We start from the raw sequence: 17,303 nt of genomic DNA on the forward strand, positions 1-17,303 counted from the left end.
GATACCAAAAAATGCAAAAAATCCATAAATATAAATTACCCCGTTCAATGGACTCCCTGACCAATTGCCTTCTTTTGTTATTTTAGCCTTAACCAACAACTAAAAGACGATATTCATTGTTACATAACAGCAAATACTTGATAGCATTTAGAGTAATCCCTTGCCATATTACAACACATTTGTCATTCCCTCGACCCAGTCAATGAAACCTCAGTTTCTTGGGCCCGGGTTTGATTCCCTAGCCTACCGGAAGCTATTAACCTGAAGTTGATTCCCCCTTGGGTCTCTCACTACATTGCATATTTATAGATATATTACATGTAAAGCCGTATGGCAGACTCCTATTTAAATACCAAATAGAGACATATAAAAGGAGAACCTACCTTCAACATAATTCCAGACAACATCATTCCAAGATAGATTCAAATTGGCATTCTTCTCGTTCTTCCCCACTCGTAAATTTACTTTCTCAATCAAGTCGTCTTCTTCGATCGAATAGATCTTGAAAACTGAACGGGAAAAATAATTGAAACTTTATACATTCATTAACAGAAATATGTGTAAAAAATAAAATACAGTATGGTAACGTTTTGCATATCCATATTCAAAATAACACTTCTTTCAAAATATTACGTACCATTTCGCCCGGCAATGGCAACCTGCTGATTATCAGGGCTAAGAGCAAGCGCATTGGCCGGCACCTCCTGGGTAACGCAGACGGTACGCATGTTGCTCTACATTGGGTTGTGCGAGGGCCTGCAAAAAATACAACAAACAAAATTGGACTTGAATATCATCGAGAAGGAGAGGGAGATCAAAACGAAGGTGGAAGGACTGTATCAAGGATGACCTTCGATCAAAGGGATTGACCAGTGGTAAAGTGTGGGACAGAGGTCGATGGAGAACGCTGGCCAAAAACATCGACCCCACGTAAAGGTGGGAGGAGATACAGGCGAAGAAGATGATCATAGAGAAATTGGTTAAACAGAAAATATGGAACTTCAACGGTTCAAACTTGCAGCAAATGTTTTTATGTTGAACAGGCTTACATGTCTTTTTATAGTTTATATATGAAATATCTGCTTTAATGTTGTTAATGTTTTTATAATATTTTATCTTAATTGTTCATTACTTATATCGTTTATTTATTTCCTTTCCTCACTGGGCTATTTTTCCCTGTTGGAACCCTTGGGCTTATAGAACCTTGCTTTTCCAACTAGGTTTGTAGCTTAGCTAGTAGTAATAATAATAATAATAATAATAATAATAATAATAATAATAATAATAATTTAGGAATCCAAAATTAAACATTTTCTAGTTTTTTTCATCTAATACAAATTAATACAAGCTACTGTATTTTGAACATGTGTTGTTTGCGATCACTTATAGGAGCTTTTCTGGATTACTTTTTATCAGAATCATTGGCTGGCATTTCCAGCCAATTAGGAGCTTTCATAACGACTGCCAATACGAGAAGACGTCTCCCCCAAAGAGGCGTTAAATCTATACTGTAATTTCATCTGTTTTCGTAATTGATCATATCTATACTGTAATACTTTCTGTTCACTATATAGCCATTGCAACTCGCCTGAAAAACAACTACAAAAGCACTGAGAGCGCAGACCTCCGCCACAACAGCTTATTTTTCGACCTTGACCTTAACATGTATTAATTGGCATGGACTTTCATACACTGAAATACGAACCAAGTTTGAAGTCTCTGTGACAACAATGTCCAAACTTATGGCCGATAACTTGAATTGTGCATTTTGCTTGACCGTGACCTTTGACCTACTAAAATTTAATAATTTTCAGGTTTTTACATAACAGATAATCCCGGCAAGTTTCATTACTTTACAATCAAAATTATAGCCAGGAAACTGTTCAGAAACATAACCTCCTCCCAACTTTGTTGGCAGAGGTAAAAATATCGTCAAAATAATCACCCACATGGTTGGCATGCACAGCACAACAACGTATCTCTCGCTAGTATCATACAAGCCTGCTAAGAATTTTCAACTACAAGAGAAGCAAGCCATATTGAAACAAAGATCAACTGAGGGATAATATATAGAATATTAATAATTCTAGGATACTTTAATTTCACGCAATACAAAAACCATCTAATTTTTTCTACAAGCTATCACGTATCTTTAAGTATTTCCGAATATTATGGTAAATATGCGATACTTTAATTTCTAGGTCAATATATAAACCCTATATGTCTCAACTGTTATCTTGTGTTTCATCCATTTTCTGACCATAATTATTGGCTACCCACTCACCCGTTTGTAAGTTTTCGGGATGTATGTATGTTTAAGACCATGCCCCATATCTCCCATATTTTCAATTCTATCGCCAATAATACGGCAGTCTAAGGGGGGTCACAGGGGGATGTTAGCTCCCCTTAGGGAAGTAGATAAGGATGAAGTTTGTAGGTTAAGTTAGGTGGAGAAGTTTAGGTTAGACAGCGTTCTCTGAAAGTGTTCCTGTCCATCATTATACAAAGGCTCCCAAAATTATAGATGATTTATGAGTACAGCTACAGTATAGGGGGATAGGATAGGTGGGGGGGGGAGAGTTCAGATATTGGAAGAAAAAGTGTTAAAATGAAGTACAGTGAGAGGTGACAAGATTGGGGCAGACCCAATAGCTCATTTTAGCTGCTTTATTGTGTCAACATCATGCCTTTTGGACAACCAGGAGGGAATTTCTGTTACCAGTCTCCATTTTCATCATTATTCCTTTCCTACGGTTTATCTATTTAGGTTTATTTTTCTAAGTTCAAACAATACAAATTCCAATAAACATGATTCAAATCCCCTTCCTATTTTATTTTTACATTAACACAATTTGCCCAAAATTATTTCAATTATAATATTTTAATAAATTATTACTAGTACATTCGTTCAAACCCAAAACCATGAATCGCTGGATAATATTAATCGAGGTAATCAAATTCTCAGATTTTATACTTGATAATTAACACAAAACAGTAGTCCATGGGGTTAACGTGCATAGCAAAAGTTAATTTGCCAGAGCGTAGAAGCAGTGAGGTAATGTTTAATCGTGATTAATTGATTATTTAAAGTTCTCTGGCATCCTGACATCGAAGGTCATTAATCGCGAGCGAAGCGAGTGCACAGCAGAGCAAAAACCATTAAATTATTTCAATTAATTATGGAGGTATTTGTAGCATAATTAATGTTGCATGAACGCCATAGAAAATGGATGGAAGATCACGTTTTCTATGAGTCAAGAAGTCCTGCCAAACAAATAATCCATTGTTTTGACCATTTTTCATTATTATTGCTCGATAGCAACCCACCATATCTCAAAATCTATGGCTTTCCGTCAGAAATTATTATCATCCACTCTCAATGCACTTATATTTACACCATACACCTGTTTTTTAGAGCTTTAAAATATATATTTTTAATATAAATATTTACCAACCTTCCTACGGTCACATGGCATACTACCTAAAACTATGCTACCCTATACTACATGTAGTTAGCTTAGGGTCGACCTGTAAATTCAATATTATATTAAACCTACTGCTGGGAATATCCTAACAATAAGCTCAACTTGAAACCAAATAACTTAAGCTAAAAATCATAGAAGGCCATAGAATGATTTAGATTTCGAAAAGCCTTAAGCCTATCTCCTACCGGGTGTTACCAAACAGTGATTTATAAGTCCGAGATTTTAGACATATACAAAATTCCTATAAGTTGTTTATTTAATGAATAATCTAATCTAATATCAATAAATATTATTAGTTTATTGTTTATATTAATAGCTTAAAGCGTTCTTTGTAATCAGCTGATCCCGCAAAGTTGCCAACAGCCATTTTAAGCGATGACATTCTTACAAATTGCGTTATATATATTAAAGTAATAAAGTATATGAAGAATAAGTTTACTCTATCATATCTATATATAAATCACGACATATTAACTATGAATTAATATAAATATTACCTGTTTTTATACTAATATAGGAGGGAAACTCGATGTCTGGAATGAGCAATTGTTTACACTCCTCTATGTCTCGACGTCTTCTTCTTCTTTAGACTCTTAGACAGAGTCAGTGTTGCCAGGTTTTCCAAGTGAAAAAAGGCCAAAGTCTGATCAACTGCACCTTTAAAAGGCCAACCTAATAGAAAAAGGCCGAAAATATAGCATTTAAGGCTAACCAATTTCAAAAAGGCCAAATTTAGGTATTTAGCACGAAAAAAAGGGACAAATTTAGAGGGTCTTTTGGCCCGAAAAAAAGCCAACTGGCAACCCTGGACAGAGTTTCGAGTTGAAGACTCAAAACTGACTATTTAAATAATCTTAATAGTCAAACAGGCATTTAACTATTCAGTTTCATAAATAAAAATATATCAAATTTATTCATACCATTCTAATAATAGTTTGATCATTTTCTTAGCTATATTCTTATAAACTATTTGACACTGATCATAGGCCTGTACTTAAAGACTCAAAACTGACTATTTAAATATTCTTAATAGTCAAACAGACTTTTTAACATTTTCATTTAATAAATAGAAATATATTAAATTTATTCATACCATTCTAATAATAGTTTGATAATTTTCTTAGATATAATCTTGTAAACTATTTGACACTGACCATAGGCCTGTACTTGAAGACTCAAAACTGACTATTTAAATGTTTTTTAATAGTCAAACAGGCTTTTTAACATTTTCATTTCATAAATAAAAATATATTAAATTTATTCATACCATTCTAAGAATAGTTTTATCATTTTCTTAGCTATATTCTTGTAAACTATTTGACACTGACCATAGGCCTGTACTTGAAAACTCAAAACTGACTATTTAAATATTTCTAATACTCAAACGGGCTTTTAACTATTCAATTTCTTAAATAAAATTATATTAAGTTTATTCATACCATTCTAAGAATAGTTTTATCATTGTCTTAGATATATTCTTGTAAACTATTTGACACTGATCACAGGCCAATATATCGTGACATTACAAATTAGTATGCATTGGACTTATTTGGATTGAAGGTCTGTTTAAATTTCAAAGACTAATATAAAGATGATCAAAATTGTATATATTTTTTTTTTAATTTCATGAGAAGTAAAAATATTTTTAAACCACCCAATTGACCCTTGGAAAGTTATGCAGAACCTTAGGGCTCAAGGGTTATTATTATTATTATTATTATTGTTATTATTATTATTATTATTGTTGTTGTTGTTGTTGTTGTTGTTGTTGTTGTTGTTATCATCATCATCATCATCATCATCATGAGTAGGACTATGAAATATAGGCTAAAATTGGTTGGACAGAAAGATTTAAGAGAAGGAATGTGGATCTGGCTAAGGGGCAAAGGTATACGCCCCCAAGAACTGTACAATAAGTTCCCACTAGACATCCGAAAGACATGATAATAGAGGTTTCAAGAGGAAACTGAAGACTTGTTTTCAGAATATTTTGATAATATGGATTTGTCAATAAAAGAGCAATATGTGGTGTGATATGCTGGATGCCTTGGAATGTATATGATAAAATTAATTATGAAAGGTCTTGTAGAGTGTAGGGTTCCCCTGCAGTAAAGGACCAGAAAAGCAGCTTTTAAAGTAAAATAATTAACATGGAATAGCTGTGACAATATTTAAGTATATACAACTAACATATCTTGTATGTCATGCAGTGCTTAGGGTTTCCCTATGTGATAGGAACAAGAAAATAGCTCTTAAAATATAGTAAAGTAAGTCCCTTTAGCATTGTGTGGGGCACACAAGGCATCATTTTATGTTGCCTTAGGTTCACTGGGAGGTGTAAGGCTCTTTTATTTTTCTTAACCGTGACTGTAGAACCATTCTTCATAAGCTTCATTACCACTGGTTCTTGAGTGAAAAGTAGAGACATTAAATAATAAGAGATTTGTTTCATTGTAAGACAGGTCAGAAAGGTTCGTACTTGATTTTAATCAATAATGAATATTGACAAAGGACATTGAAGTTATGCTGTAGATGACATCAAGAGCTATTTGATCTTTTCCATTTTATCATTAATAAGTGTAGACTAGACAGAAATAACAGAAGTGGGAGATTCTATTTCAGCTTTTAAAGCCTTTATTTTGAGATTATATAACTGGAAAAGCTCTAATTGCGAGAGTATCATATCCAATATTACTGATAAACTAAAGGGTTGGTTGCCTTAATAGAACTGTCACAGCACGAGTTTTAGCTAACTCTAAGCCAGTTTTTTTTTTTTTTTAGAACTACATTATTGATGGATACTTTGAGTTCCGACCTCTTTCAGCCTGATACTTTGGAAATTCTGACCTCTATCCCGACACTTTGGTAGTTCCGACCTCTTCTATCATCAATACATTGGAAATTCCGCCCTCTTCTATCATCAATCATTGTGCCAATGCATGTTCCTGTTCGCTTGCCGTCAACCTTTTATGTCAGCGGTTTGTTGAAACCCTCAACACCCTAAACATGGTGTTCTCTGTGGTAACGTCCCTGACCAGTGATCGCCAGATTCAGGTTCAAGTCCCGCTCAAAATCGTAAGTTCCTTTGAATGGTGCAACCTCACTATCCTTGTGAACTAGGATGGGGAGTTTGGGAGAGCGTATAGGTCTATCTACTGAGTCATCAGCAGCCATTATCTGGCCCTGCTTGGTCCTAGCTTGGGTGGAAAGGGGGCTTGGACAGTGATCATATGTATATATGGTAAGTCTCTAGGGCATTGTCCTGCAATAGGTCTATTTGCTGAGTTATCCTGCTTGATAGGGCAATGTCACTGTCCCTTGCCTCTGGTATTCCTGAGTGGCCTTTAACTGTTAAACATGGCAATTATCAATGAAATTAATTGTAGCTTTGTTCACGTTACTCCAGAAGTCCTTTGCTGTCATTTAGTAAGAATAAGAAAAGCACACAAGCCCACTCTCCAACACAGTAGGTCTAGGGAGGGCCAGGCAATGGCTGCCAATGACTTGGCAAGTAGACCTATATGCTCCCCCAAACACCCCCGTTGCTAGCTCACAAGACTGGTGAGGTTGCAGATACAAGAAACCATCAATCTTGAACTGGCTTTGAACCCTTGTCCAACATATTGCTAAACACAGATGTTTCCAATTGGCTAACACTACTCTAGATTAAACTCTTCAATTCATACAATATATTTTGATCTCCCTAATCCGGTAGTTCAACAGGTAGAACTTCAAAAGTTCAAACTTGCAGCAAATGTTATGTTGAAGAGGCTGACACATCTTTTTATAGTTCATATATAAAATAACTGTTTTAATGTTAATGTTTTTGAAATGTTTTATTTTAATAGTTCACTATTTCTTATATTGTTTAATTATTTCCTTGTTTCCTTTCCTCACTGGGCTATTTTTCCCTGTTGGAGTCCTTGGGCTAATAGCATCCTACTTTTCCAACTATGGTTGTAGCTTACCTGATAATAATAATAATAATAATAATAATAATAATAATAATAATAATAATAATAATAATAATAGGTTATCAACATAAAGCAGTAAAATGCCATTCTTCCAATGCACACGGTCTTCAGTTATCAAGAACTCCTGATCAGAAAAAAACTAATTATGAACAGTTAAAACATACGGAGTGAATATCGCATAGACAAACATTGCAAATCAAACCATTATACAGTACTGAACAATACTTAGATTTGCAAGTCTGAATGCTTACATTCTGAAATGGCTTCCTCAGATAATGGCATGTATGTACAATTCTTTTTTTATAAAGGTAACAAATATGAAAAAGGTAACTGAAGGAAAATCATTGGTTCATTTACATAATTTTTATTTCTGTGTAAATGTGTCCTAAGTATAAAAGTACAAATAAAACTACAATTGATTTGACTTCTCATATATATGACCTTACAAATCTAAAAATTCTTTATATAAAAAATTTTACTCAAGCATTTAAAATCTATGATCATTAAATCAAAGTTTCCATGACATATAACTTTCAATTTTCGTGAACTTTAACCTTAATCATGTATGAACACTGAATATTTGAATATTATTTTGCATGGAACAATGTAATAACTATAAGAACTCCTTTAAGAACTAAATAAATAATAAAAGAAGTAAATTTCACCTACGTATACCTTTTGTAATCCGTACCTCAAAGACTTAACAGGATATACTGTAAAATATAAATTTGGGAATGGTGAGCAAGTTCCTTAAGTATGAATACTGAATATTCTTTTGAATGGAACAATATAACTATAAAAACTTCTTTAAGAACAAAATAAATAATAAAGGAAGTAAGTTCCACCTACGTATACCTTTTGTAATCCGAAACTCAAAAGACTTAACAGGATATACTGTAAACTAGAATGTTGGGAATGGTGAGCAAGTTCCTTAACAATCCTTTCTTGCTGCCAGAACAAATAACTGATCTCTAAATTCCCTTCTTTTATAGAAAAATGCAGAGGATAAAAAAACTCTACCTTCGAATTATATGTCAATTCTGAAATGAGAAACTAGAAAAAAAGAATTCCTGGTAAATATAATTAATCTGTATCATTAAAAAATCCTAAACACAATTTAATACCCTTTTCATTTTTCACAAACATACATAGGAATACAAAAATATATATTTCTTTTTGAAAAATTGATTAATTGCAGTAATCCGCTAAAAACTACATAGATAAAACTAAGGAAAACTACATCTGAATTAGATGAATACACTCACTTCGCGTAAAACGCAAACCTTATTTCCTGGAGTTTCTTTTACTGCGAGAAGAGCGTGAAGTCGCAGGCTTTCCTGGTGTATCAGATTCTGAATCGGTACTGAAAAAAGAAAAAAAATACATAGGTTTTAAGTTTAAAGGCCACTCATGAATGGCGGAGGCAAGGGACAGTGACAATGGCCTAGAGACTGACCATATATACATATGATCAACACCCAAACCCCCTCTCTGCCCAAGCTAAGAACAGGGAGGACCAGGCAATGGCTTCTGCTGACTCAGCAGATAGATCTATAGGCTACTCCAAACCCATCATCCATAGCTCACAAGGATGGCGAGGTTGCAGCGACCAAAGGAAGTAACGAGTTTGAGTGGGACTCATACCCCATAACGGCGATCACCAGTCATGGACGTTATAGGCCACCACAGCCCTCAGTCAGTAAGTTAAAGAATATGAAAGAAGCTAATCATCACAAGTTATGCCAAATCTTCTTAAGTATTTGTTTTTTTCATTCATGACTAAAGTAAATACAGTACTAATATAAAATTAAACTTGGATCTTTGAAGAAGAATTGTTATGAGATCTGACTTTGTGAGGGAAAAATCTTCCTTTGGCAAAACACAGTAAAAGAACCAGATTCTTACCTCTGGGAACTTGCTTGGAGTCTCCCCGATCTGCGGAAAGGAGTCGCACTGATGCTCGACGTCTGCGAGGGTGAAGAATAGGACGAAACTGACGAATGTGAGCTTGCCAGGCCACGGCGAGCATTCCTGGCGCTTCTCTTGACAACGGGAGACGGCTCCTCTCCTGTAACGGATGAGTTGGACGGGGTTTCGCCGACAGACTTGTAAACAGACGAGCTCTTGGATGTTGACGTTCCAGAATTCCTTGTGGATCTGCGAGCTACAGAACTCTCACTGTCCGGTGTTGTTGCGACAGCCGTAGCTAACTTTCTAGACGACCTAGCGTTTGAAGGTGTTTTTCCCACGGAGTTGGATGATGAGGATGATCTTGAGGACCTCTGGGATTCTGGGGTTTCAGAAACAACTAAAGCACTTTTCCTTAAGGAATTGGATGATGAGGATGATCTTGTGGACCTCTGGGACTCTGGAGTTTCAGAAACTACTAGAGCACTTTTCTTTACAGAGCTGGATGATGATGACGATCTAGTGGACCTCTGCGACTCCGGGGTTTCAGAAACAACTGAAACCCTTTTTGCATTTGAGTCACTTTGAATTTTCGATTTTCTAGAGCTGGCCGACGACGACGACGACACCGACGAGCGCTGAGATGCCGCGGTTTCAGAATCAGTCAAGTCTGTCTGTGAATTCAATTCGCTCTGACTATCTGATCTCCTGGTGCGGGTTGCTTTGGGATGTGGGCTTTCGCTAAGACTTTCAGATGATCCCGGCTTATCTTCAACCTTGCCTTCGTTGTTGGTTACGTCCGATGGAGTACTCATCTCACTTTCGGATGAATCAGTATCATCATCTTGAAGATCATCTCTTGGGCTGCGTAAGAAAAGTAACATAGAATTACTGATCTTTAAAGCTCTATTTCGACCTCGAATATATAAGTTTCATGAAGATTTTAATTTTTCATAGCATGAAAACTATCATCTTTAGTTAATAATTGGATGGAATTAAATTAAAAAGATTGCAAATTGAAGTATATGGTGAAAACTATCATCTTCAGTTAATAATTTGATGGAATTAAATTAAAAAGATTGCAAATTGAAGTATATGGGCAACATCAAAGCAATTGAAAATACATTGATGAAGATCTCCAAAAGTAGATATTCTTTATTCTTATATAAAGTCAAATCTGTACAATAAGAAGTAGGCTTTCCAAACAGAATGAGAAGACATCAGTAAGGAAATAAAATAACTAATACATTCCCCCAACACAATTCTGCAACTGTGTTAAAACTTACAAGAAACACTGACACATAATTCTGTACCTGTTAAAACTTACAAGAAACAATGACACATAATTCTGTACCTGTGTTCTAACTTACAAGAAACACAGACACATAATTCTGTACCTGTGTTCTAACTTACAAGAAACACAGACACATAATTCTGTACCTGTGTTAAAACTCACAAAAAACACTGACACATAATTCTGTACCTGTGTTAAAACTTACAAGAGACACAGACACATAATTCTGTACCTGAGTTGAACTTACAAGAAACACAGATACATAATTCTGCACCTGTGTTAAAACTTACAAGAAACACTGACACATAATTCTGTACCTGTTAAAACTTACAAGAAACACTGACACATAATTCTGTACCTGTGTTCTAACTTACAAGAAACACAGACACATAATTCTGTACCTGTGTTCTAACTTACAAGAAACACAGACACATAATTCTGTACCTGTGTTAAAACTCACAAAAAACACAGACACATAATTCTGTACCTGTGTTAAAACTCACAAAAAACACTGACACATAATTCTGTACCTGTGTTAAAACTTACAAGAGACACAGACACATAATTCTGTACCTGAGTTAAACTTACAAGAAACACGGACACATAATTCTGTACCGGTGTTCAAACTTACAAGAAACACAGACACATAATTCTATACCGGTGTTCAAACTTACAAGAAACACAGACACATAATTCTATACCGGTGTTCAAACTTACAAGAAACACAGACACATAATTCTGTACCTGCGTTAAAACTCACAAAAAACACCGACACATATTTCTGTACCTGTTAATGCATACAAGAAACAGGATTTAGAACTAAACTGGAGACTTCTACACTGCATAATAGAGACCCTTAGGCAATTATAGTCAGTTTTTCTATTACTATTTCCCAGCTTTGTTTCTCTTCTCTTGTAAACCTTTGTCTGGTTTGGAGTACAGTATATTATGTACTGTGTTCAGCATACTGTACTTATTACTAATTATCATTAAGTCACGTACACAAACCCTGAGAATTTCCTTCTAAAACCCTATCCTTGAACGATACAAAATATATGTGATGAAGAGAAAAAAAATATTCACATGTAAAATAAAAATTGAGTAAAATAGACCAGAAAATATGCTACATAAAACCAAATAACGATTCCTAAGTCAGTTTCATCCAAATTGTTGGTTACTGCATATTTAATTAAAATACAAACTTTAAAACTATCATCGTCAAAGTCGTTGTTGAAGTTGTCGTCTTCAAAGTTGTTGTCTTCAAAGTTATTGTCGCCGGAGTAGCCTAGCAGGAAAATAGTCAACACAAGTACCCTACAGCATTTACCCAAAGGCTATTTGGAACTTTCCAACCCTTAACCCCCAGGGCATTTTTTTTATTCAAGTACATTTTGCAATATATATTTTTCAAATTGCTCTAACAGCCTTAGTTTTTGTCATAGAGAGGTCAGGTTGGTCTCATTCTTTTGGAAAATACCTGAAGTTTCTCATAAAATTATCAAAAATATGCAAAGAAAAATGTAAATAGCAGTTTTTTACAAGGACGTACCAGTATGTCCATGGGGGTAAAGGGATGAGTTTTGTGAAACGTACCAGTACGTCCATTGGGGGTAAAAGGGTTAAAAAAGGGGCAAGTAAACGGATAACACATAAGCCATTAAAATTAACAAAAGCCGATAAATAACAATCACCCGTCTCTCCTTCGAATCTTAGAGGGAACTGCCTTTTCCCCCTCGCTCGAATCCTCCGCAGCCGCGGACTCCTTTTTCGTCCGACGCCCGACAGGTTTGGCCCCGGCTGCTGCACCACGTCTTGGTCTGCCGACTTGCCTGAAAACGACATTAGGAGTTTTATATCGGATATTTACTTACTCGAACCAAAGGCCTTTTCTCATTTAAAATGAGATTACGGTTTCAAATTACCGTAATAAAAGTTTCAATAATTACAGGTAAAACTCTAAACTATCTGGGGGAAATTAAACTGATAAAAGAACAATATTAAAGACGAAACTGGCAACAAGCTCAAATGCATCAGGGATTGCTGTTAAATATTTGTCATTAAACTACTGGTTGAAATATGTATAGCTACATGAAATGTTTCTGCAATATTGTACGGCTAAGGAATTTATTGCAGACAAACTTAAACCCCTGAAATGACGAAAAAACCTTGGGGTAAACAACAAATGAATAAATTTGAGCCTTTTTTGCCGTACCATCATGTCTAGAAAGCGTAAGAGAGAGACTTCTGATGTCACTGCATCCTAGAAAAGGGAAGTCATTACGATGGAACAGATGGGGGACGTAATGAAGCGAAATGAAAAAGGGGAATAAAGATAAAGAATTGTTATACTGTATGTATTACTGTACTTATTGTTAAAGATAAAGAATTATTATACTGTATTACTGTACTTATTGTCTACTAGTACTATATTAGTGTAGATACACTACTATATGATCAACAGGTATTTGTACGTACTGTATAGGGTACGGTAACTTATTAATGATAAGGGATTGTTTTTTCTCTTTTAAAGTATGTTATACATATAGTTATGAATGCATGTTTGTATGTACAGTATGTTACGTATAAAATCTAACTTACATCGCATCATAAGAACAGATCTCGATTATAATTCGAGGAGGACCTACTGTGGTGTATTTCAAAGAAGCTACAAAGTTTGTGTTTTTTTAAAGTGTTCTTAAATGCTTCATTTACAGCATGCATTTTCAACTTGTTATCTTACAAATGACTGTATTCCCTATCTTACCCTCTGTTCTAATCATCTGGTTTCTACATAGGAAAAATAAAAGATACACCCAGGCCACCGAGGAACCCAAAATTCTCTATATCTAAAGACTACTTATGCACCAAAGTTCAGATCTTTGCAATATCATTACAATAACAAAAACCTTTTATACCAGAACTGTTATCCCCGAAGATATGTTGTTCCTTATGCATAACATGCAGTGAAAGTGTTATTTCATTTTTCAATCCTTGAATATGACATGCAACTTTTGCTTTTTATTAAAGTACCTATAAAAGCCAAAGAAATTATTCCTTTATTTTCATAAAAAAAAATGCTAAAGAGATGCAAAATTATATGTTAATAGATTACCAAACAAGAAAAATGCTTTGTCTTTAATCGATGATATATTTAACGGGAACTTGACTTTGGAAGTGCTACGAAGACGTTCCGTAGAAAGGCCCACACAATCATGACAAAACGGGCATAGAACCTGTAGGTACTTCAGAGTGACAAGGACACTTTAGACGCTATAATTTCAAAAGGAAAAATCTGACTTGAGAATAACGAGGCTGATGATATCGCATGCTATCTTGAAAAGTTTGGCGTTAACTTCGAATAAAGGCCAGAACATGATAAATCTTACTCTAGGGAAATGTCCCTATATTGGAGATGAAGTCTTCTTGCAATACTAATCAAATAAATATCATAAAAATTTCACACAGCAAGAAGGGACTTTTTTTTCATTACTCTAAAGAATCCAATAGGGTACGACTTACAAAAGCAAACTAGCATACTTGTCTTTTGCCTGTTTTTTATAGTAGACAGTCCTTCTAGGTTGATTCCCTTACTGTGTGTCTTATCCGTTCAACTTCCCTTACTTTCCACTACTCCAATTCGCATCTTTTTCAAGAGAAAATATTATGGGCAAACCTTATGCAAATCTCAAAATCAAACTATGTTGGATAATCAAAATAATCTATAACTACATTAAATTTTCGAAGGAAGAAGCCCTTAGCATCAATAGGCGTAGGAGGAAGAGATGATGATGATAACTACATTATAATAGTAATCTAAGCAGCGAAAGGGCCCAGCCAACATGCTACCTACCTACCTTCACCACCGATAAGGGTGTAGAAATCCATCAATTGCATCTACACAAGCTCTGGTTAGTGCAATATGGATAATTATTTTGTGATTGAGCATAACAGAGATGAATACCATAGGTAAGTTAATTCACCTTGTAATTAAGGATATTTAACAAGTGAGAAATTCACAGTTCCTAAAAAACTTTAGATCGTAGAATTTCAGTGGCAAAAGAGTTCCTTGGTAAAAATAATGAAAATTAAAACTGAGCACATTCATAATCTCAAGACAATGATTCAAGATTTCTTTCAACTACTGTAATACCATTTATTAAACTCAAATTAACCCTTTTACCTCCGGGGTATTTGGAAATTTCCAACCCATAACCCCTGGGGGTTATTTTTTACCCAGCACATTTTCCAGTATATTTTTTTTTAAATTGCTCTAACAGCCTTAATTTTTGTCATAGAGAGGTCAGGTTGGTCTCATTCTCTTGGAAAATGCCTGAATTTTCTCAAAAAATTATCAAAAATATGAAAAAAAAAAAAATTTTATAGCATTTTTTCGCAAGGACGTACCGGTACATCCATGGGGGTAAAGGGATGGCTTTTGTGAAACGTACCAGTACGTCCTTTGGGTTAAAGGGTTAAACTGATCTAAAGGAAAAACGACTATCCCCAGTTTCCACAGCTCTTGCGAGTTACACATGCGAAAAACCCCACTACAAAAATCTGCTCTTCATGCGTTCCTCCCATACCACTTCAAAAGCAGAAAGATATGCTCCACACAAGTCTGCACATTCCAGGTACAAGTGGCGAAAAGCGGTGTCTCTCACCTAACTGTACGGGGAACTTTGGACGGAGTCTTTACTTCTTCGTCACTTGAGCCTCCCGACTGGGAAGACCTTTGCTTTTTAGTTCTCTTCTGGTTGTGTTTCCCTTTCTGATGGCCAGACACTATCGGAGAGCTGAAAACAGGCCAATTCATAGCAGGGCAATGAAAAAGAAATATGACAAATTTTGGAAGTAATTTGTGTTTTTCCTAACAGTACAAACTTTAAGCTCCTTATACAAGACCTCTTAGCCTTGAAGGAGTTCGTGCCACTAACTCTGTTCAAGATGGAGACGGTAGAAACGGTCAGACCGGCCGTCAGAAAGAAGGACTTCATGATAACACTGGGTTTGAAAGGAAAGATGCATATTTATGGATGAATTGAGATATGGAAGTACTCATCTTTCTGATCCAGTTTTATCATGAAGTCCTTTGGTCTGCCGGCCGGTCCGACCGTTTCTGCTGTCTCCATCTTGAACGGCGTTCGTTGCATGGACTCGTTCATGGACTCATTCAAGGCTGAAAGGTCTCGTATGGTAAAGAACTCAGGGTTTGTAGGATGTATCGGAACAAATACTTGAAAACTTTTTGTGTTTAGAGAATCCCACACGCCACATAAGACACGTCATGTATACCTTTCGTAAATGCAGTACATTACCTTGCTTGCTATGCCTGTATCTAATATAACATGTAATATTCTTTATTAAGAATTCTGAAGACAATCAGACTACTGTATACGTATATGCAAATTTATCAAAGACATATTCTTCAGAAGTGGTCTCGTTAACAAAGTTTCAAAATCGGCAGAAATAAAGAGAAAACATTAACAGCAATGAAATGAATTTGCTACGAATTTACAATGTGCGATTCAATATTACGCACGTTGTAAACGTGGCAACATCAACATTAAAAACATCAAGCATTCTACCAAGTTCCAATCCTAAAGAAACTCATAAAAACTACTTTTATTCATATCATGGTTTCACTAACTACAGATGAAGACTAAAGAAGATTGAAATCCGAGGTGACTAATTTCTCTAAAAGCTTAACGACAGATCCGAATCATGCGTTAGAAAGGATTGAATATTTTAGTAGTGACCTAAGAGCAACTTTTACTCTTTAGCCGTATCAAATTTCGTTTCATATGTAATAAGAAAATAATGCCCAACTGGTTGACTGACTGAGCTTGAACCTATAAATGTTTAATGTCTTAATGTCCTTATGAAGCCTGGATCTAATATGTGGGTAAAAGAAACTGGTGTGAATTATTCTTATACTATACTGAAGTATAGTCTTAGAACTAAGATCTATAACTTAAGAAATGGGAAACAAGTAAATTGAGAAACTGGAAATCAATAGAAGGGAGTATGAAAGATATACTTTTACTAAAAATAAAAAATAAACAAATTCAATGATAAACGGTACATTAGCGACTTTTACATCGCTTTCTTCCTCCAGACAGTCCTCTTTGGAGAATGAGGGAAGGTACCACTAACAAAATAAATGTTAATAAAGACTCTTTGTACCAATCCCTTTCGGCCTCGCCCAGCTGAGCTGACTTATTTCTGCCTCTGCTTTCTTCAACATTAGTCAAGTTTTCACATCTCATTTAAGAGTTAAGTAATAATACCATGGATCAAATAGCGAGTGGTTTTTACGGACTGGTTTTGGAATATTCCACTAAGTCTTGATAATTTTTCATCCTTTTTTATTTTTTGTAAAGTAAAAAAACATTTCATTTCTAATGCGACTTTTTTTAAATGGTCCCTATAAATATAGGCTTAGTGACATTATATTGGCCAAGTCATTTTCTTTTAGCATACAAAAATGCCTGATCTAACAAGGGTCTACCAGTGATCTACATTATTTCACTTATCTTTTAAAAGTCAAACAGACTACAATTAACCTTTGCATAAATCTGGCTATTATCTAGAGCTGAAAATTAATGCAATAATATTTACTATCCCCTTACTTGCCTAACTCAA

The 17,303-nt window shown here is 35.1% G+C and overlaps 2 protein-coding genes across 2 annotated transcripts in view; both read right to left on the reverse strand.

Moving 5' to 3' along the window:
* The window catches only part of Wdr24 (WD repeat domain 24), a 28,806-nt gene extending 24,708 nt beyond the window's left edge, over nt 1–4,098 (reverse strand). Inside the window, exons 1-3 of the mRNA XM_068370978.1 lie at nt 3,983–4,098; nt 638–756; nt 384–509 (exon numbers count right to left, since the gene is read on the reverse strand). Coding sequence (XP_068227079.1) covers nt 384–509; nt 638–728 — 217 coding nt within the window. The 5' untranslated portion in view covers nt 729–756; nt 3,983–4,098. The remainder of the gene's footprint in view (nt 1–383; nt 510–637; nt 757–3,982) is intronic.
* Nucleotides 4,099–7,807: 3,709 nt separating this feature from the next.
* Cap-G (Chromosome associated protein G) overlaps nt 7,808–17,303 on the reverse strand; it is a 64,846-nt gene continuing 55,350 nt past the window's right edge. Inside the window, exons 19-22 of the mRNA XM_068370979.1 lie at nt 15,323–15,454; nt 12,353–12,490; nt 9,365–10,231; nt 7,808–8,822 (exon numbers count right to left, since the gene is read on the reverse strand). Of these exons, the coding sequence (XP_068227080.1) occupies nt 8,744–8,822; nt 9,365–10,231; nt 12,353–12,490; nt 15,323–15,454 (1,216 nt within the window). The 3' untranslated portion in view covers nt 7,808–8,743. The remainder of the gene's footprint in view (nt 8,823–9,364; nt 10,232–12,352; nt 12,491–15,322; nt 15,455–17,303) is intronic.

This window comes from Palaemon carinicauda, chromosome 3, assembly GCF_036898095.1.
Source record: "Palaemon carinicauda isolate YSFRI2023 chromosome 3, ASM3689809v2, whole genome shotgun sequence".
NCBI classification, from domain to species: Eukaryota; Metazoa; Arthropoda; class Malacostraca; order Decapoda; family Palaemonidae; genus Palaemon; species Palaemon carinicauda.